The sequence below is a fragment of the Phytophthora ramorum genome, assembly GCF_020800215.1.
Source record: "Phytophthora ramorum isolate Pr-102 chromosome Unknown Phyram_PR-102_s0001, whole genome shotgun sequence".
In the NCBI taxonomy this organism is placed as follows: Eukaryota; Oomycota; class Peronosporomycetes; order Peronosporales; family Peronosporaceae; genus Phytophthora; species Phytophthora ramorum.
In genome coordinates this window covers 3,999,854-4,020,559 of record NW_027150647.1, presented here as the reverse complement: position 1 = coordinate 4,020,559, position 20,706 = coordinate 3,999,854, and the positions used below count along the sequence as shown (strand labels likewise).

The following is a 20,706-nucleotide window of genomic DNA, read 5'->3' as shown; positions in this document are numbered from 1 at the left end:
CTTACTGGGGCGAATCTGTATGGATTGCTGGAACTGGTGAGCACCGCTTTTCAAGGGCTTGTGACCTACAAGGAATTTACAGACGATGAATGCCAAGCAACCGCGTACGGTGTACTTGTTGGCAATGGCATCTTTGGTGCGCGATTGCAGGATCTCCAACCTTGCTTCCTTGAGCTAGAAACCCACGTATTTGTCTCTGGAGTGCTCCTGGAAAAGACCATGGCAATATTTGCGCGGTTCTTGCTAAAGCAATTGCATGAAGCATCCAATGCAGCAGCAACTTTCGCGTCGCTTTCATCAGAGGAGGCTATGGCCTACCATGGCTGTGTTGTATGCGATGGGATCAGTATTTCGCCACCAGCGCCACCTTCGATTGAGTCATCTGCTCAAGACGCAGCATCAGTCGTGTGGACCATTGAACGCGTGCTGGAAAGTCGAGTCGCCTTCATCAACGCTGTGAAGACGGCACTTGTATCCAATTCGCTTATTACGCTCAATCGATATGATTCCGCAAAGCTGAGCAACTCCGAAGGAAGTTACTTGTGCCAAGTCGAGAAAGCCTTTTTCTTTCACTTTGCCCTGGCGGATGGAAGCAAGAGCGTTGATAGCACCGCACGGAGATCGTTTTTCGTCGGAAGCCGGGCCCTAACTTCGGGTATTTTCTTTGATTCAAAAGGTGCTCTTGACGTAACAGCAAAGTTTCGAGCAGCTCAAGAAGAAGAAGAGCGCAAGAAACAATCCCATAATAAGAGGCAAGTGAAATTTCCTATCATAGAGAGTGCTGTATCACTTCCTGGAGCAAGACCACGGTCCGGGTTTATTGGTGTTCTGCAGAATGTGATGGATAGTCTTCGTCAGGTCGGTCTTGGAATCGACGCATTCCGCCAGCAAACAAATCGTCTCGTTGGGTGCTTTGCATACAGCTTGGGGTATCTTGTCGCGGCACACCAAGTTTTGGAGAGTCTTGTCTGTCACCAAAGAGGCTCAGCTGCCTTGATGGTGGTTATTCACGCAAGTTTTATAGGACTCGAAATTAGGATGAAGACATGTATGGAGGAAGCGAACACGTCGCCACAGACGTCCATGTTGCATCCTATCAGTTCCCACTTGCGTTTTTTATACGGCCAGGCGCAAGCTGCGTCCGTCATGGAAAGTGAACAACACGTCGATGAGTTTGTGGAGCTGCTTCGATGTGTGGATGAACTGCTACTTCTAGTCGTTCGTGTTACTTTCAGTGATTTTCTGCGCCTTGTTAAAACCACCACAGCTGTACCAGCAGCTTCAACAACACTAAATACCCCGGTCAAGACGCAACTGGGAATTGATTCCACTATTTTGGAGGAGATTGACGTGCTAAGAGCTCTCGAAATGGCGGTCGAAGAGCGCAAATACCCAGCAGCAATTGTCTCGGAAGCGGTGTTTGCGCAGGTGGTAGTTGATTCCTGTCTCGATGTTGCCCTTGAAAGTGCTGTAATGAACACTGTCGCGATTCACCTCCCGCCAAATCCCTTCATTGACATGTCAGGCAACCTGCAAGTTTTTGCCCTACGCCAACTTGTCTGGAACCAGGATCTTCAGCCTACACCTTCCAGCAAAATCACGAAAATCCCAGCGGCTGGATTACTGAAGCTCTTCTTGCTCGAAGGAACCAACCTGTGTGCTGTAAACCCAAGATTGCTTCAACTCATTAGCGGTGATAAGATTATTCAAAGTCACCAATGGCTCACGGATCACCACATTCTTCACGAAGGTACCTTTAAGCCATTCAAGAGCTCCTACTCGGCCGCGATTTTTCCCATGATGCTAGCCTGGCATCCCCTTGTCTTCTTCAGTCAGGCGAGGCGCAGCGAAGCTTCGTGTTTTCTAAAGGAACTTGATGTTGTCGAGCATTACGTACTGGAAGGTAAAGAGCTCAGCCAGGCACGTTCATTCTTCGTGGAGGCAGTCTGTAGAGACCTGCGGCGAATTAGTGCAGCGAACAGTTCTTCTAAGAATCCAAACGGTGGTAATTGCTGGAAATTACTTGTGGAAGCCCAAGTGATCGACTCTCACGGACAGATCGTGACAGCACTCGATCTCTCTCCGCTGACTCCTGACGATCTCCTAGTTGCAATCTTGGAAGAAGCTACGCAAAAACGACTTGTCATGCAAGTTATCATCCAGATTGCGGAAGTACTGAATCAAGGAGATACTTCCTTATTGACACTACACAAAGTGACCAAGATGTACATGTTTCACCATCGTTGCACGGATGACGCAGACGTAGCTGGTTCTCCGACACTGATGCCGCCGTTGTTATCATTTCGAGTATCAAAGTATGGCGTTTTCTTTTCAAAAGAGAATGCACTGTTTTGTTTGCAAAACATGGAGTCAAATGTCCATCATCGAGGCGCTAAAATACATGTACCACGAGATGAATGGACTCCATACGCATCACAGGCATTCCAATTTGATGATAGCTTGTTGGTCTACGAACTCGACATCGTTCACGAAAGCTCAAGCCGTTCCAGTCCACAGCTGCATCGTGACAACGAGCTAGTCACTCGGCTAGTGGCGCACTCTCATATCTGTCAGCTGTACTTACTTGTACGTATGCAGCACACTGCATTACTTCGAGACACCAACTCTTTACTCAATCATTTCAACTAACAGTCTCGAATTTGTTGTGTGACCAGGAACGAGCAGTACGATGGCTCCTGAATGCCATGAAATCCAAGTTACAGCAGCTCACGAAGCTAAAATCGCGTAAAGAAGAAATATCCACCGGATTGCCTCCAGCCACGGTGTTTAGTATTCACTGCCGCTTGGCTCTCCAGATCATCGCACAAATGGAGATGCTCGTTGTTCCGCTGAACCATCAACTTCAGTTTGTGCATCAGCTCTCTGACTGCCTAACTACTTTACGAAAGTGTATTGCGGGATGGGAAATCACCCAGCCACCAACCGAAGAACAGCTAGAGCTTCACCGCACGCAACAAGAGAAGGCGCCAGAAATGATTCTTCCCACTCCACGAGAAGACCCTGTGAGCATTACCAGCGAGCTAGTAGAGAGCCTTCGAGCCACGTGGATTCTCCTGCTATTTTTCCGCTTTTCATACCAGCGAGCCTTCTTTGCCAATGCCGACTGCAAACGAGAGCCAAGCGGTGGAAGTGGAAGCTGCTATAATAGTAGCAAATACCCTCAAAAGTAAGAAGTACGCATTACCTAAATGGAACTTAAGAGTTCCTAGTCATCAAAGTGGGATTCGTCGCTAGTGTCCGTCTTCAAAAGGAGACCCGCACCACTGCCCGTCGCGCTGCTCGGGTCAATTGGCTTCGGGTCTTTGAACTGGCAAAGGATCTAGCCATAACGAAGGAAATGTTACTCGCTGGTAGACTCCATCAGGTTGAACTATAGCACGAACACACCGGGAAGATAGCCTCGCATGCCGCGTACAGCTCTCGTGGCTCCTTCGAGTCGGTAAAGACGACCTTCCCGCTCACAAACACGAGCACTTTCACCTGCGGCTTGTCCAGGCGGTAGATCAGCGCCGGGTACAGCTCCGGCTCGTACTACGCCAACCAAAATTTGATCAGCATCACCTCGTTCATTTAACAAAGCTCCGCAGGGGCTTCTATCTCACCGTGCAGCAGTCGCTGTGTGCGAAGGCGAGGGCCTCCACGAGCACTCGGAAGCCCAAGGCGCACGTCCCTACGACGTTCTGGATCTTAAAGTCAATGAGGTTGACCCCTGGGAAGTCCATCTTCTGGATCACCTGCGTGAATCTGCGGGCCACGTTCTTGATGGCCTCTTCGGTCTCGGCGCCCGTGCAGACCAGTTTGCCATTGGCGAAGAGCATGGCCGTGGCTTTGGGATTGTGCAGCTTCATGAGAATGCAGTTCTTCTTGGGCACCAGCTCCGCCCGTCGGTGGGATTTGACCAGGAGGTTGGTCAGGTCGAAGCGCATGCCTAGATTGGCGGAGCACACATAATTCCTGGCCGATATGAAGGTTAGCTAAACATGTACTATCTCGGCTTGTACGTGGTATTAATCGTAACGAAATACACCAGCAGAGAGCCAAGATGGCGTAGAATAATGATGCAATGTCTTACTTGATGTGGAGCTCTGGCAAAGTCGCAGTGGCGGCGAACTCATCGTGCTTTGGCGTCATGCCGGCCATGGTCGACGTGGTCGATGCTACACAAGTTTACACAAGGGGAGCACTAAGTACGGGTTGAAATGGCTATATTATTATGGCTACATCTGGTTGCTGTACGTTCGAGTGAAATGCAACTCCTGCACAGCGCGGACGAGCTCGTTGTCGAAGAGTTTGTCACTTTGTTGTTGCGGAGAGTGTTGGTTGCTTCTGATTTGATTGCTGCGTTTGTTTGTTGTGAGTTGCCTGCGCTGCACTTCGAGAACTGCCAACCTTTTTTTCAGTTTGGCTCGCTCCGTCTCCACGTGCTCAGCAATTCGCGTCGATTCGTGGACTTCAGGTCGTGCGTTGTTGGTAGAGAACGATATTTGGTTGTTGACGAGATGATCTAGAAGTCGGGCACGCATGGTGAGTGCGCGCTGGCGGTTCCGTGCAGTAACCTTATCTCGTACGTGCGCCTTTTTCGCTGCGATGCGAGCCTCTTCCTCTTGACGCAGCTTGGTGATAATCTCCTGCTTCCTGGTCTGTAGCGCTCGAAATTGACGCTGAATCTTGGATGCAGCTTGCGAACGGTGCAAGTGGACAAGTAGATAGTCGCGGTTCTCAAGAAGCTTCTTTGCCTTGATAGCTGTTTGCTTCAGCTGCACTATTAGCTTCTTGTCTGCTTCAGCTTTCAGTCGAACTGTACGGAGCGAACTGTCAGAGCTGCAAAAGGTTCTTGTTAATGATGCAAGCACGTGGCGCTCCTACCTTTTTCAGCGATGTCTTTTTGCAGTGCCTCACTGGAGCTCCAATTGATGTTGAAGCCGGTGGGGGCTTCAGCCTCGTCTTCTTCAGTAGCGGCTTTTGAGGCTTTCTCTCCTGACGTACTGCTGGGGCCACTTGAGCTGACGCATCTGAGCTTCACTTCAAGTGTGCCAATATCATCTTGCAATGTCGTGAGGAACACCACTTCTCGGGATGAGACCAACGCTTCCAGATCGTTCTCGCTCAATTGCCACCCGCTCGTCCCGACATAGACCGTTTGCGGGCGTGAGCGTGCTGATGTTCCCCCACGAGAACGGGATCTCAGTAGAAAAAGCTGAAAGTCAAGTCGGGGTAAAGTTACCTGTTGGTTCGCCTTCTTTGTGCTGTGTGGTTGTCCATCACCATGGACTGGAGATCCCAGAACCTCGGGCAACGAAAACCTTGGGCAGCTAGTGCCGGGGGTCGTTCCCTGATCGTCCCACGCAACCAAGACGCTACGAAAACATTTTTGCTGCCCTTGCAGGCGAGTTACGTCTGCACGAGAGCACTGGTCTCCATGTTTCCCCTCCACCGAACGTAAAGTTGCGTGGGCTACATGCTCGGTCACGCCGACACGAGTGAAGGACAAGAACCCGTCCTGGCGAAGGAACAGCGAGCTGGATAGCCACACGCGCGCACGGACCACACGCACCTCGACCTCCATCCTCCTGCTTTACCAACAAGCTTTGTCCACTCCGGAGCCAAACGCAGTGGCGGACCCAAAATAGTCGGCGGCATGATGTTGAAGATTTCAACTTGGGTGGTGACAGCGCACCGGAATACCAGAAGGGACGCTTGCTCGCTGAATTTTTCTTCGACAACACCGCGCCTCCTCAGCCACCCGCTTGGACACCAACGCTGCACCAAACAAACCAACAAAAGATGACTAGGACCAAGTACCGGCAAACGTAAGACAAATTTCACTTATATACATGCCACGAAGCTTCTCAAACAGGGAAGCTCTGATAAGTCTCGGGTGTCAAATAATACTTCCAAGCACCAAACTCACGGATCTCCAGCCGTACAGTTAGTTGGTCCCTCCTCCTAAGACCTTCCACGCACGCGCTCCCACCGGGAACGCTTCTCACCCTCCACTGAATAAATCAACCACGCCAATCCACGGCCTCCACGCAGCTCCATTCTGGACAGCGCTGCCGAGCACACTCAGTGGCCAACTCCACCGCACTCGTGCTCAGAAGCAGCTGATCAGGACGTCATCGCGCGCTCGCGGCCGTGTTTGATGCAATACCCATTCTTCTGCACCCACTTCTCACAGCCCTCGGCCTTGCACTTGATGCCGCCACCATGGCCGCGGCACAGGCCCTTCGACTGGCTGCTCTTGGGACAATCAGGGTGCTTGCAGCGTGCGCCACCCCCGTGGGCCTTGCACAGGCCACGTGACTGCGCCGTTTTCTCGCAGTCACCAAACGAGCAGGGAGTGCCGCCACCGTGTGCGATACACTTGCGATTCGCCTGCGCGCTCTTGTTACAGTTGGGGTGCGAGCAGCGCTTGCCGCCACCATGCGTACGGCACAGACCACGGGAGCGAGCAATGTTGCTGCAGTTGGCGTATCTGCAGACACGTCCGCTGCGAAAACCGTTGCTGTTCAGCGCCGCCTGGGCCGCGGCGTTTGCTGCCGCCGTCATCGCGTCACTGTTGCCCTCGGTGCGACCGACACTCGAGCTGAGTAGACGCATGCCGCTGTCTTCGTCCTCGGATGAAATCGACATGCGATCGGAACCGTCGAACGACATACGGGAACGTCTCCTGTCCTGCAGGAACGACACGCCCGGAAGCGACTGCGAGTACAGCATCGGCGACGTAGAAGCTGCCGACGTTAGCGACGAGTTAGACATCGAGCGTAGCGGTGCCTTGGGATGGTGCTGGTGCAGCATTTGAGGCTGGTGGAGCGGCGAGGGCGACGGAGACGGCGACTGAGACGACGACGACAGCGTCGACACGTCGGAGAACGAGCGCAGCGAGAGCGGCGGCGGGCGCGAGGCGATGCCCAGCGACTTGAGGTGCGTGCCCGGCGAGTTGCGGATCGCGTTGAACGAGGGCAGCCGTGGACTCTTCTCCACCTTGGCACTGAGAAAGGGGTTGTGGGCCTTGCCAACGGGGGCTGCGGGGGCCGAGAGCGCCATGCTGGCGAACGGCGAAACGGGCGGGGCCAGGGGTGGCGTTGAGTGCACGTTTGACGAGCTGGAGCCGCCGTACGTGAAGGCGTGCGACGTGGAGGGCACGCGTAGCCGAGGGACATCCGAGTTGGGGCGCGGCAGCGGCGAGATGAAGCACATTTCCTCCTTCTGCACCTGCAGCTGCTGCTCGAGCTGGCGCTGCTCCTCGAGCTCAGCAGCAGAGAGTCCATCGTCGCTCAGTTGAGGCTGGTAGAAGGCCGAAGTGGCGCCCAGCTGGCGCTTGAGCGGGTCCGTGAGCTCGCGCACGCGGTTGTTGGCGTCCACGAGCTTGAACGAGGGCACGCCGGCGGGTGCCGAGCCGTGGAGTAGCTGGCCGCGCGACTGCATCCAGTCCATGGCGTTCATCAAGCGATATCACCACAGGGAAATCGACACTCGCGTTTCAAAAGAAGGCGGCCAAAGAGACCTGTGGGGCGCGGCGCAGAATGGAGAGTGAACCGGGACAGGGCGCGGGCGGAGCCAACAACAGAAACTTAGTGTTTGCCACACACCCATCTGAAAACACCGGTAGGGCTCGGGCTACGAGGAGATCTCCCTTGCCATACAAATGCCGAGTGTAGAAAAAAAGAAATGGCAGATGGGCGACAGCAGAGACAGGCCACATGTGACAGCCCACAGTTGAAGAGCATCAACGGTCGGAACAGTGCATCGACGAGAGTTCTGGTGGTATGGCTTCTGCAATGACTCGCCGCAACGAGAGTTGGCACCAGTCCACTGCTCCTTGCGCATGTCACCACAACGCCCCCAGATTCCCGCGCGCAGTGCAGAATGCGCCGGTGCCTGGTGTGAGACAGAGGATGCTCTTCAACTGCTGGGGAGAGTGCTCGGGTGTTTAAAAAAAAAAAGATACCCACGCCTCGTCTCTGGCCTTTGCAAATTCCTTCTTCAGCCGAGTCGGCGCTGCTTACCTGACAGCGCGAAAGTGTAGATCGTGACGAGACCCTCTCGGCGAAGGCTGCCGCGCTCGGCATGAGCAGCGCTCGCTCGCCAGCTCCACTGCCGCCCAGGAAGGGATGGGTTCAACACCCCAGAGACAGGAACTGCCGCCTCGCAGGCTGCAGCTGGCAGCGCTTCACAATGGTGCAGCAAATCGCATTTGTAGACGTGAGAAAGAACATGCGCCGAGCACAGACGAGCCAGGTGCTACTTTGGTTTTTTATCCCACTCTCCAAACACCGGTCTTAACTGCTCGTTCTACTGCAACCGTCTAGTGAGACTCAAGCTTCCGGCATTCGGAAGACTTTGGGAACGCCAGCTAAGCTGGACGTGTGTGCTAGTCCACCTAGCGCACCCGACGGAGCGGGCTCAGCAGTCTGCGATTAATGCAATCTCTGTGAGCAACGCGCATCTCCTAAATGGGCACCAACAATCAAGTCCACGGCAACCAGCTGACCCGATCACTTGAGACTCGCCGAGCTACATGCGGTCATGAAGGCGTCCAGCTGGCCTGGAACCCAGCCTCGAGCGGCGGCTTCAACGCCGCTGGTTGTCGAAGTCGAAGTTGCACGTACACGCCACAACGAGGCAACCAAGAGAGCTGGGGCGATATGGACCGCCATGTGCAGCGACAGCATCCCCCGAGGCGCATCACACGTGCGGAGACATGCAAGCGCCGTGGTCGCCGGAATTGCAGCGCGTTTGCAGCTTCCGAGCGGATCGAGTGGCTTTGCAGCGTCGCCGACGGGAGCATTGCTCTCGGCGATCACCTTTGTCAAGATCGACACATGCCGGCGTTGGCGAGAATTTTGCGCCGGCCATCTGGTCGGGAGGTGGCGGGGAGAGCTCAGCTGAAGCTGGTGGGCTGAAGGAAAGCGAGGGCAGGATTGGGCAAGCGTCCAATCACGGCGGTCACGCTTGCTTGCTTGCCGACCAATTCGTCTACCAACACTGACATATCGCTTTCATCGGGGTATGCACTCTCACATCTTCGATCACTTCATTCAACTGACCTCTTCAAAGAGCACCCAATTCATTCTCACACGTCAGCTTCAACGTCCGGTGCAGCACCTCGTCCACTGCTTCTTGCTCCACCGTCCGGTCTCGATGCTCGACGGTCACAGAGGACGCCCCGCAGTACGTCAGTAACTTGGCTATCCGCTCCCGCTCGCGACGCCGCTGGTCGCTGCCCACGAGCTCCGCCAGCTCCCGCAGCGCACGCTGACGCTCATCGTCGCTAGTGGCGGCCGCGTGCTGGTCTAGAATCGCCTGTTGCTGGGTCTGCGCAGCCGCCAGCGCCTTCTCCTGAGCCACCAGCGCCGCCTCCATCTCCACGATGCGCTCAGAGAGCTGCGCCGCTGCGCGTTGGCTACGTCGGCGCTCAGTTGCCAGTTCGGCGCGCAGTCTTTGGCTGGTCACGAGCCGCCGTTGCTGTGTCTTACGTAGCTCGGCGCGTAGCTCCTCCAGCTGTCGCTCGTAGCTGTCCTTCATGGCCGTCATCTCTCTGGCCAATGCCAAGGCGAAGGTCTCATGCTCTTCGGCTGGTTGGAGATGTAAAAAGGAGGTCATTAGCTACGAGTTGAGGAGGTGGAAGGATCTAGGGGTGTCCTTGCCAAACTTGTACAACATCATCCGGACACGCACCTTTCACTTGACGAGCTCGACTCTCAAGGCTTTCACCCGGACAGGAGAGACGACGAAGCAGACGACTTACTTTGAGCTGTTCAGCTACGGGGACGGTGTCGCGTCCGGCAGCGACGGCGTCGGAGAATGGGTTCGGGCCGTGGAAACCGGACGATTGAGATGACCGCTGCTCTCCATCAAGGCTCTCGAGTGGAGTCAGTGACTGGCCGACATACTCGAACAGCAGAGCTTCTAGTTGACTGCGCATGTCCATCAACCTCCAGTCGACGTTCTCTAACTCCTGGCGCAGAGCTCCCCACTGGCGCTGTATCTCGCGCCAAATATCGACGTCGTCGGAGGAATCACTGCGAGTTGCTGAGGTCTGCCCTACGCTAGCTTGAGTGGCATCTGGCAACGCTACCGTGTCAAATAGCGCCATCAGCACTTGAAGTCGTTGAGCTAGCAGCACTATGATCTGTTGGAGTAACTTGTGGTCGGTCTTCTGCTTGGATTCTGCTGCTAGCTGAACCTCGCGCCGCTGATCAAGTTCCGCCTGCTCCTTCTGAAGCTGTTGTCGCTCGGCCGTTGCATCCGCTCGTTGCTTCTTCAAGCCTCTGTTTACACAAACCCACAGTGAGTTTAAGCAACTAGAACGATCGCAACAGTCAACAAACCTCTGGTCTTCTGCACCTCGTCGTTCTCGGGCGCTGAGCTGCGCGAGTTTTCCGTCGATTTCACTCGTTCGGATGCTGCCGTTGCGAGAAAGCTGTTCCTCAAGCCCAGTTATCTTTTGTTTTGCCTTTTGCAGCTCTGCTCGCACCTCCGACAAGCTCGCCTGGTGTCGCGCAGATTTTACTTTTGGAGAAGCCAAAGCATGAGCGAGTGCTCGATCAAGGTTCTCGCGAATCTCGGTTAGGCTTTTGAGCTCTCCTTTCAGCGACGCAACTTCCTCCTGTAAAATTGTCTCCGTTGTGGCGGCTTGTTCCTTCGCCTGCTGAAGTTGTTCGTGCTGGGGGCGCAACGAATTGAATTCGCGCTCTAGAGCCTCCTTATCAGATGACAGCTCTGCTACCCGGTCTGCATACTCCTTCAACTTCTGTTCAAAGGCGTGTTGTTCCTGCTCACGCTGGCGTTTCCGCTCCAGTAAGCAAATGTTGGCCGTAGCAAGTTCTGCAGCTACCGCCTGAGCTTGCTCAACTGCATGCACTGCCTTCTCTTGTTCCATAGCAATTGCCCTACGTTGTTGGTCTCGGAATAAGGCCGTGTTTTGCCTCTCTGCTACCAGAGCATGCTCCAAGGCTGAGACTCGCTGATGCCATGCACTCTCTTCACGTTGTTGGCGGCTTTGCAACTCCTCGTCGTCAACAGGAACCGATCGGCTCAGTTTTGCCTCTAACGCCTGCACTTGCCGAGTTTGATCATCCAGCACTGATTGCTGGCGTTCGATCTCCTTTGTATTCGTCTCAATTCTTGCTTCACTTTGTTGTACCAGTGCGGTCTTGCTCTCTACTGTTGCGTTTGCAACAGCGAGTTTCGAGGATAGTCTTTCAACGTCGTCATTGCGCACTTTCAAGTCGTGATGTAAGCTGCGTATAGTGCCTTGAGCCTGATTGTTGTCAACTTGAGCTGCATTTAGTTCAACGCGAAGTCCATGCAACGCCTGCTGTGCTTGATTGCGTTGTTGAGTTACGAGTTTCAGCTGTATTATAGCCGATTGGAGCTGTGCTTCAGCCTTGACAGTAGCTTGAGCTTGCCGCTGTCCAGTCTCGCCGTCTTTTAGTCGGATAAGGCGTTCCAACTCCTGTTTATCACGTCGAAGCTGGGCCTTTTCTTGAGAAGTAGAGTCCTCCAAGGAACGATATCGTTCAACTGTCGATGCTAGCGAGCTCTGGAGGTCTAACGTAAGCTTTTCCAGCGCCCCAATCTGTTTGATGCGTGAGCAGCATTGAGTTTAGTACGAAACGCGAAAAGCTTAAAGGAGATCAAAGACAAACCTGTTCCAGGTACGAATTGTTGGACGTGCCCATGGCTTCTTCATGTAGCTGCTTCATGCTTTCAAGTCGCTCAAGAGCAGCTTGCGACTCAAACTTCGCTTTTTCCAGCTATCAACGGAGTAAATTAGATGTCAGTACTCTTATAACGGGGGCCAAATAATCTACCAGAAGAAGTACCTGCTGCTCTAGCTCGTCCTTCTGTCGCTCCAACCTCTGAATCGCTAGGATAGATTCCACTCGGTCTTTCTCTAAAGATGCTAACCGTACTAGTTGCTCCTCCGCTAAGGCAGATCTCGATTGACCTGAATCGTGAAAACTTTCATTTTCCTCTCTCTCCGGAGCGTTGCTCTGCTCCCTTTCTTTATAAGGGCTGTGTTCTCGTTTGGATTGCTTGAAACGGGGTCTCCTACTCGCCAAAACATCCTTGAAAAAGCATAGCTGCTCCGTGAACTGCTTTAGTTGAGTGTCCTTGTCAGCGATCATTTTTACAAGATTCTTTTTCTCCCCTGTGCAAGCTAGCATAGTACGCTTCAAAATCTGACTCCATCGTCGAGCACAAGATCAGCAACCGAAGGTCTACACAGTAGCATGAGAATACAACAAGAACAATATCAGCTTACCTCCGTTTGCTGAAGAACGCTGAGAATGCCTCCAGCGTAAATTGACACAGGACTTGTGCCACATCCGTTTGCAAATGGTAGCAAGGGCATATCGCCGCTAAGTTGCCCTGTTGGACGCACAAGCTTCATTTTGATACCATCCATGCTGGAATCTACTGCGCCGGAACCACCTCTTGAATGGTTGTTTTCAGAATCACCGGGGTTGTTGTGGACGAGGTAAAACTCCATCAAAGAGGTTAAAGTATCCGCCAAAAGGCCCTCGAGTCCGACTTTTGTAGCAGTCAGCTACAGCAGACCATTGAGATGCAAGTTAGCAAGTGAGTAGCAGTCAGTGTACGTAGGTCGTTCCTTCAGTTACCTGTGCGGGGTCGGATGAGTAGTTGTACCTCTGTAATTGTGTCTGGATGCTGCCAGTCGATAGGGACCCCAAATCCAGGCTTGAGTCACGTTTGGTGTCGCGGTGAAGCAGCAAATTCTTTACATGGTTTGGTGCCTGGGGAGTTGCTGTGGTAACTCTTGAATACCTTTCACCTTTTCCGCCCTCGTTTGCCTCTTTCTCAAGCTGTCGATGAACATGGTGCAGATGCAAAATATCTGCTTTCAGCTGCTCCAAATACTGTTCATCGAGAGGCGGTGATGATTCCAACAGTTCTTCTCCTTTATTTTTCCCGTCGACTTCGGGGTCTTCGGTGACGTCGCTCTCTGCAGTAATGCACAGGTTAGTAAAGCACACCCTGACAGTTTCTACTTCGCACTGCTCAAAATCTAAATGACGACTGACCTTGGCCAAAGCAGGATGTCCTCTTGACATATGGCTGCGTTGTTGGTAGTGTTCGCACTCCGTCACGAGCGGTACGTGGTCGTTGCTTCACTTCATTGGAAGCTGCAAGTGCTGGATCTGAGCGACGTACACCACTACTACTCTGAGGTCTGTGCAAGAAAAAAAAACGTTGGCAACGGTGGAGAGGTCTCTTATCGGAACTACGTTTCCATCCCACCGATTGAGAAAGCGACTGCTAGTCGGTCGCTGATGCAGGAGAGGAGGCGGTTGTTGTTGTAGATTGTGTTGCTGTTGCTGATTCGAGCTAGGATGACCGGGAAGATTAAAACGCAAGTCTTCGTCCTGACCGTGACCTCGGCTCCCACCGGGCTTGGAGCCTAAGGTAAAGGAAAGGGATCTGGTACGAATATTAGACAGGTTATTCATCTCGATCCAGTCCAAACTAAAGGACGTACTTGGGGCGTTCGTTGAGGAAAGCCACAGCTGGTGTCGACGTCCGTCGAGTAGCAGGTCGCCCGTAGAGATCCATGGTGTGAGCAAGACAATTGCAATTGGTGATTGATGCCCAAGTTGGGCCGAGTTTCGGCTCCACAACAACCAATTTTAGCGCTGATGCCACGTTGGACTAATCGAAACTGCGATCTTCGAGCAGATGGAGGGTGCGTTTATATTTTCCAGTCTCGCGGAGATGAGCATGGACACTAACACGCTGCGTGGCTCTCGTTGAAGCAATTTACGTGCGTGTGTACGATCAAAAGCGTTGGCCTATGTATGCTTTCAATAACGTGTGCTCGATAGTTTCCGTCGCTGCTGCTTCAGGTGTTCCTCTGCAGCCACCAATGGTTCCTTCACGGATTCGTGCTGCTATCAACATTGCTCTTTGCCTACAAATGCAAGTCAACGTTTGGCTACTGGGGCGTGGTGGAGGCTAGTCAGCTGACTAGAGATCACTTACAGATGTCGTGCTCGCTAACCTATCCAAGAGCGGCTTGGCTGGGAACGTGACTCTGCTCACCTTCTACGCTGTCCTCGAGAACACTCGCCTCTATCAGAGTTGGTTCAACAAGCGCTTTGCCGTCAAAAATGGTCAGGTTTCTGACTTGTATGCTGTGGACACCACCCAGGTTCTAAAGGCAACAAAACGAAGCAGCGAGCGCCGTTGGTGCTCGCTGTGGTGCTGGCTGCGCCTGCACTAGTGTGCAACAGCTTTTTACAGCTCCAGCCTCACGTGTACGTGTGTAGTGTACTACGTAGTATATTTCTATTGACAAACTGCCATCTAAGCTTCGTTGTGGACCTCTCCAGGGTGGAGTTTGAACGCCTCATAAACAGCATCGCCATTGTGCTTCTAGGCTTGGAAGTGCTGCTAGCTGTGCTGACATTGCTTTGGCTATTCAGCAAGAGCACGGTGTAAACCCAAATGTTGCTATTGCCGTCTCGCGTAAGGTATTTTACAAAGCCCCGTAAGGAGAAGCAAAGCGCGAAGCCAGGTGTTGAAATGCATATTCAGTGAACGAGGTGTAGGCAGTATTGCCTCGCACTAGACGAAGCCTCCACTACCTGAGCGCGCTTAAGCCATGGTGCCGTGCAGAACAACCTGCTCGGCGCCAGGGGCGCGCGCGATAGTCGTACCCAGACGGTAAACCTTTTCTCCGGTCGCCTCGACCTGGCGTGTCACCTCAGCCACGTTGGCCTCAGGCAGCAGCAGTACCATGCCGATGCCGCAGTTGAAGGTGCGGGCCAGCTCGGTGTTGGAGAGGTTGCCCATCGTCTGCAGCCACTTGAACACGGGCGGCAGCGGCCAGCTAGCGCAGTCAATATCGACGGCCATTTCCTTGGTCAGCACACGCGGGACGTTCTCCAGAAGACCGCCACCGGTGATGTGTGCAAGCGCGTTGATCTTACCCGACTTGACGGTAGGCATCAGCTGCTTCACGTAAATCTTGGTGGGGGTAAGCAGGCTCTCACCCAGAGTCTTGCCAGCCTCGAACGGGCACGGGTCGCTGTAGGCGAGGCCCGACACCTCCACAAGCTTGCGCACAAGCGAGAAGCCGTTCGAGTGCACACCCGACGAGGCCAGGCCCAGCACAGCGAAGCCAACCTCAACCGGCAGCGGCAGGATAGCGTTCTTGCGAACGGCACCCACGCAGAAGCCGGCCATATCGTAGTCACCATCGTGGTACATGGACGGCATCTCAGCAGTCTCACCACCGATAAGACCGCAGTCCGATTGACGGCAGCCCTCAGCAATGCCCTTCACCACATCAGCAGCCTCCTCCACCTCGAGCTTGCCGCAAGCATAGTAGTCAAGGAAGAACAGAGGTTCAGCGCCCTGCACGATCAGATCATTCACGCACATGGCCACAAGGTCAATGCCGACGGTGTCGTGCTTCTTGGCGAGCTGCGCCACACGCAGTTTGGTACCCACACCATCCGTGCAAGCCACGAGTGCAGTGTCCTTGTCGTAACCCGCAGCCTGCAGGTCGAAGATGCCACCGAATCCACCCAGGTCAGCGTCGCAGCCCACACGCACGGTCGACTTGCAAAGCGGCTTGATCCTGTTCACCAGCTCGTTACCAGCATCAATACTCACACCAGCGTCAGCGTACGTGATCTCCTTCTTTCCCGCCTTGTTCTTCAGCAGCAGGCCAGTCTGTGCCAGCTTAATAGCATGCAGGAACGCGGCACCCTCCAGAGGCTGCACACGGGCCTTGAGCGTCTCAGGCGTGTCGACCTCCAGAACGGGGCACGTCATCTGCACAGCGATCGGACCTGCGTCCACCTGCTCCGTCACAAAGTGCACGGTGCAGCCACTTTCGGTCTTCTTCGCGTCCAGCACAGCGCGGTGAACGGCAAGGTCCATGCCGCCAGCAAAGTCCGGCAGCAGCGAAGGGTGCACGTTAAGGACCTTGTTTTCCCACTCCTTGCAGAACTCACCCGACAGAATGCGCATGTATCCAATGAGCAGCACGAGGTCCACATTCTTCTTCTTCAGCACCTCCGACACCTGGGCGTCGAAATCAGCACGCGACAGACCCTTAGCCGAAAGCGCCACCGACTCAATTCCGTGCGTCTTCGCACGCTCCAGGATGCCGGCAGCAGCCTTGTCGCTGACAACAATGTCAATGCTCGCGTTCAGCTCGCCTGCCTCGATTGCATCAATGATCGGCTGCATGCTGCTGCCACGCGTGGAGCCGAGCACAGCCAGCTTCAGCTTCTTGGCATCGTGCAGCAAGCCCTTCAGGCCAATGTCTGATCGGTACTGAGCACCCTCGAAGTGGATCTTCGATACACCCTCGTACGCACGGTCAAGCGCACCCTGCAGCGAAGGACCAACAGCGGTAACAGCCAGAACGCGGCCACCCGACGTCGCGACGCTGCCGTCCGCAGCATTTGCCGTGCCGGCGTGGAACACATCCACGTCCTTCATCGACTGCGCATCACCAAGGCCCGTGATCACCTTGCCCTTCGGGTAGCTGTTCGGGTACCCCTGCGAAGCCAGCACAATAGTAGCCGCAGCACCACTCTTCCACGACACGAGCGACCGCTCCAGGCGGTGCTCAACGCAAGCACGCATGATCTCAAACAGGTCGCTGTGCAGCAGCGGCAACAGCACCTGGGTCTCGGGGTCACCGAAACGGCAGTTGAACTCGACGATCTTGGGGCCCGTCGGGGTTAGCATGAAACCGGGGTACAGCACGCCAACGTATGGCATGCCCTCCTTCTTCATAGCAGCAATCACGCTCTCAACGATGCCAACGCACTCACGCTCCAGCTCGCTGGTGAGGCACGGAGCAGGACCGTAGGCGCCCATGCCGCCCGTGTTCGGGCCCTGGTCACCGTCAGAGATGCGCTTGTGATCCTGCACGCCGGGCATGCACACCACATTCTCGCCGTCGCAGAACGCCAAGAGTGACACCTCCTCGCCAGTCATAAACTCCTCCAGCACAACCTCATCGCCAGCTGAGCCAAAAGCCTTCTCCAGCATGACCTCACGCAGGGCGTCGTGGGCTTCAGTCTTGGTTGTCGGGATAAGCACACCCTTGCCAGCAGCGATACCTGAAGCCTTGACGACAATGTTGTGGTCGATCGAGTCCAGGTACTCCTTGGCCTTCTCGTAGTCCGTGAAGTTCTGGTACGCAGCCGTGGGGATGTTGTTACGACGCATGAAGTCCTTCGAGAACGCCTTGGACGCCTCCAGCTGCGCGGCCAGCTTGCTAGGACCGAAAGTCGGGATGCCAGCCGCATTCATCTTGTCTGCAAGTCCGTCAATCAGCGGAGCCTCGGGGCCCACCACACAGAATGACACGCCCTTGCTCTTGGCAAAGGCAATAAGCTCGTCGTGCTGGCCGACACCAATGTTCACGTTGGAAATGCCGGCCGCTACGTTCTCCGTGCCGGCGTTGCCCGGGGCCACGTAGATGTGGCCGGTGGAAGCCGACTGGGCGAGCTTCCACGCAATGGTGTGCTCGCGGCCGCCGTTGCCGACCAGTAGCACGTCGTGCACCACTTCGTCGTCGCCGCTGAGGCTGGCGGCGATGGCCTTGTCCAGTTCCGCAAACAGTGCGAAAGCCTTCTCGGCCAGCGCACGCCGCTCACGCAGCGAATAAGCTAGCGAGCCGTCGCGCGAGAGCTTGCTCTGCACCTTAGCCAAGTCCTGCTCGTCCACCACGACGCTGATCTGCTTGTGGTTCCAGGCGGCGGAGCGCACGAACGCGTAGGCGCCAGAGACCCACTGAGCCACGCGCGCGTGCGCCGCGGCGCCTACGTCCGAAGCGCTGGGCGGAAGCGCGAGCACAGCCTCCACACGGTCCGAGAGCATGAGTTGCACGTCCGCGGGCGTGGCCACGGCCACGTGCGGCACCTTGGCGGACACCAGCGCCGCCTCCACGGCCGGCGAGCACAGCGAGGCCACGCGCAGACCACCGGCCTGCAGAGCCGCTGCAGCCTGCACCAGCGCGTCGGGTGCGCGGTCGCCGCAGAGCACCACGAGCGGCGTCGGCGGAGCCATTGGACGAGAAGAGGTGCTTGGTCTTGACGATTCGGGTAATGGTCCTGGGTGGCCACTGGTCTATCTTGCCCTGGCAGCGAATGGCTAACAACACGGCAAAGCGGTACGAGCTGCGTGGATTGGACAAAAAGAGGTAAATGAGGCCTCGGATTGGATGAAAATGCAACTGGCTGAAAACTGTGTCAAAATTGTGTGGAGCATGCCGAGAGATGTGGAGCTCTCAACTTCGATAGCTGGGGACGACGCTCTTAGCGAGCAGAGAAGAGATGCCTGTATGGTGCTAGATGGACAGGGGGCTGGATTACAGCGAGGAGGGGCGATGCCGTGATAGTGCCGGGTTCAAGCGCGGTACCAGCAGCACGAGAAAATGATACACCAGATACCGCATACCACATTGAAGTGAACCAATTCTGCCAGCAACCCGGAGCAGTACGCGGATCGTCGCCGACAACAAGGTAACATCGGCAAGCTCAGGCATCGGCCGGGAATTCATCGTTGTGCGTCAAAGGACTGATGGTTCTAGCCAGAGGTCCTAGAGGGAATCTCTCCCTCGGCGAAACGAGAAGTGATGCAGAGATCAGTATACTGAGGCACGCCACTCATTTCTCCGCTCCTTTGACTGCTGCTCACTTCTCGCTCCTCCATCCATTGCGCAGTTAACGAAGGCAAACATGGCTCCACCGACTTCGTGCGGCACGGTATTCGTCAGAATTCCAATCAGTCAACAAACTCCTGTGCGCATGTCCTCAAGTCGACCTTCACACTGGTGACGCTAACTCTGGTGCTCGCCTTCCTGGATGATTGAGTGCGGTGCCGCAGCTGCCGTGATTGGGTTCGGCGTGGTGCTTGCCGTCTTGTTCGTGCTGATGTCCCTGGTGTTGTGCGCTGCCACCCGATCGCTGATCCGTTCGGTTATCATGACCTCCGTTGCCGCCATCCGACTACAGCTCAACATCCTGTCTACAACGCTACCGTAACTTACGTGTTCCGAGGCTTTCGACCGCTTTACCCGCAGTGAACGCTGACGTTCGAGATCACATGCAAGATGATGCGCTTCATGTTTGAGGAGTACGGCGAAATCATTGCCTTTGAGAAGGACATGTACTGAAGCATGAGAACATCTCGCCGGACCACGTATTTTCAGTGGTGTAACGCTGGCGCCAAGATGTCTCCCGTCAACTGCATGTGTGTGCGTGACTCAATGCCAGAGCTGATGCCGTTGGGGTGCTTGTAACGTTGACTGTGAAGAGAAAGAAGGCGACGAGAAGAAGACTCCTGACTGCATCATGCCGTCTGCATTCGTCGACGCGGTTCACCAAACGTACCTCGCTAATATGACGAACCAGGACGGGCGCTTGAAGGTGTCACTGATCAGCGGTGACCTCCGCAACCTGCCGCCCATGTTCGTGCAGTACGGCACTCTGGAGCGCTTCTACGAGCAGGGCACGTGCATCGTCGCCAAGGCGAAGAAGCAGGGCGCGATGAACTGGAAGGTCGATCTGCTCCAGTTCGACTGCTGACCTTATAAGACGTTTAATTCGTTGCTTCCGATTCAGTTCGTTAAAGGGAACTCCCAGGCAGCAACCTTGGCGGCGAACTCGCATCCATGAGGATACCTTCCTTCGTGGTTGGTAGGGAGCATGACAACGTCGTGAGGCATATTTTCCAGCACAGTGTCAACCATCTCCTGTGCTGCTGGATGAGTTTGCCTCTGTCGTTGCTCGGCGGCAGCAATTCTGCACTCCATTGTCTGTTATGCTATGAACTGAAAGCACTGGTTTCTGCCAACTGCAGTCCCTTTATTCACAACAACAACAGCAACAGCTAACACGGGCAATAGGTTGTGTGTCCCACAAAGTCGCGGGGTCGGAATTATATTCTACGCCGCAAGGGCGTTAAGTACAATTCTGTCCCCCATTACGCTCGCGAGTCGCGGGGCGTAGCAAGCAACGCCCCGAACTGCTGGGTGGATGGTGGTGCTGAGAGACCAATCATCGGACGGCGCGCTTAAGCGGAGTCGGCGATGGTCACCTCGACCTCGACACCGGGCTCGATCGAGATGGACGTGATCTGCTTGACGATGTCCGAGGGGGCGTGCAGGTCGATGATACGCTTGTGGATGCGCATCTCGAAGCGGTCCCAGGTGTTGGTACCCTCACCACAGGGCGACTTGCGCGTGGTCAGACGCAGGATCTTGGTGGGGAGACGCACGGGGCCCGACACCTTCAGGTTCTTGTCCACGGCGCCGCGCTTGAGGTCAGCGCACACCTTCTCCAGGTTCTTCACGTTGCGGCTCGAGAGCGTAATGCGAATGCGGTGGATGCGGGTCTCCTCCGCCTCGACGGTCTTCTGCTTGTTGACAAGGGACATGGTGGATAGAGGGCTGCAGCAGAGAGAAGGAGGCAAGGCGTCAGCGATCGATACACACAGAGAGAAGGCGATGGCTAGGCACGCACCAGTTGCTTTGGACTGACAGTAACCTGAATCCAAAATGACCAGTTGCTGGCGGTGTCCCGCGAATGGATGGCGGAGACCGTGATAGCGAGCGTTAGTGTGGCATACATAGTCCCAATCTTTCAGGGCCAGGTTTCATCCGGATTTCGCTATTGTATATATGGC

The 20,706-nt window shown here is 55.0% G+C and overlaps 7 protein-coding genes across 7 annotated transcripts; 2 read left to right on the top strand and 5 right to left on the bottom strand.

Annotated features, from left to right (window-relative positions):
• Window positions 1–3,226: 3,226 nt before the first annotated feature.
• Window positions 3,227–4,161, bottom strand: KRP23_986 (TATA-box-binding protein; the record flags this gene model as incomplete). Its single annotated transcript, XM_067895257.1, has 4 exons — window positions 3,227–3,340; window positions 3,409–3,552; window positions 3,624–3,975; window positions 4,094–4,161. The coding sequence occupies 4 exons, from the start codon at window positions 4,159–4,161 to the stop codon at window positions 3,227–3,229; spliced, it is 678 nt and encodes a 225-aa protein (XP_067751554.1).
• Window positions 4,162–4,238: 77 nt separating this feature from the next.
• KRP23_985 (uncharacterized protein) lies at window positions 4,239–7,458 on the bottom strand (the record flags this gene model as incomplete). The annotated part of the gene is made up of 4 exons (XM_067895246.1): window positions 4,239–4,819; window positions 4,888–5,033; window positions 5,996–6,074; window positions 6,507–7,458. The coding sequence occupies 4 exons, from the start codon at window positions 7,456–7,458 to the stop codon at window positions 4,239–4,241; spliced, it is 1,758 nt and encodes a 585-aa protein (XP_067751553.1).
• Window positions 7,459–9,075: 1,617 nt separating this feature from the next.
• Window positions 9,076–13,605, bottom strand: KRP23_984 (uncharacterized protein; the record flags this gene model as incomplete). Its single annotated transcript, XM_067895235.1, has 10 exons — window positions 9,076–9,599; window positions 9,703–10,295; window positions 10,356–11,605; window positions 11,676–11,783; window positions 11,853–12,212; window positions 12,296–12,580; window positions 12,654–12,997; window positions 13,077–13,225; window positions 13,294–13,473; window positions 13,532–13,605. 10 exons carry the CDS (start codon window positions 13,603–13,605, stop codon window positions 9,076–9,078), a joined length of 3,867 nt encoding a protein of 1,288 aa, XP_067751552.1.
• A 123-nt stretch (window positions 13,606–13,728) lies between these two features.
• KRP23_983 (Transmembrane protein 216) lies at window positions 13,729–14,490 on the top strand (the record flags this gene model as incomplete). Its single annotated transcript, XM_067895224.1, has 6 exons — window positions 13,729–13,735; window positions 13,806–13,813; window positions 13,875–13,997; window positions 14,060–14,129; window positions 14,201–14,306; window positions 14,382–14,490. 6 exons carry the CDS (start codon window positions 13,729–13,731, stop codon window positions 14,488–14,490), a joined length of 423 nt encoding a protein of 140 aa, XP_067751551.1.
• Window positions 14,491–14,646: 156 nt separating this feature from the next.
• KRP23_982 (Bifunctional purine biosynthetic protein ADE1) lies at window positions 14,647–18,087 on the bottom strand (the record flags this gene model as incomplete). Its single annotated transcript, XM_067895213.1, has 1 exon — window positions 14,647–18,087. The coding sequence occupies one exon, from the start codon at window positions 18,085–18,087 to the stop codon at window positions 14,647–14,649; it is 3,441 nt and encodes a 1,146-aa protein (XP_067751550.1).
• A 1,111-nt stretch (window positions 18,088–19,198) lies between these two features.
• Window positions 19,199–19,607, top strand: KRP23_981 (uncharacterized protein; the record flags this gene model as incomplete). Its single annotated transcript, XM_067895202.1, has 2 exons — window positions 19,199–19,280; window positions 19,336–19,607. The coding sequence occupies 2 exons, from the start codon at window positions 19,199–19,201 to the stop codon at window positions 19,605–19,607; spliced, it is 354 nt and encodes a 117-aa protein (XP_067751549.1).
• A 737-nt stretch (window positions 19,608–20,344) lies between these two features.
• Window positions 20,345–20,651, bottom strand: KRP23_980 (uncharacterized protein; the record flags this gene model as incomplete). The annotated part of the gene is made up of 2 exons (XM_067895191.1): window positions 20,345–20,470; window positions 20,544–20,651. The coding sequence occupies 2 exons, from the start codon at window positions 20,649–20,651 to the stop codon at window positions 20,345–20,347; spliced, it is 234 nt and encodes a 77-aa protein (XP_067751548.1).
• Between the last annotated feature and the right edge of the window lie 55 nt (window positions 20,652–20,706).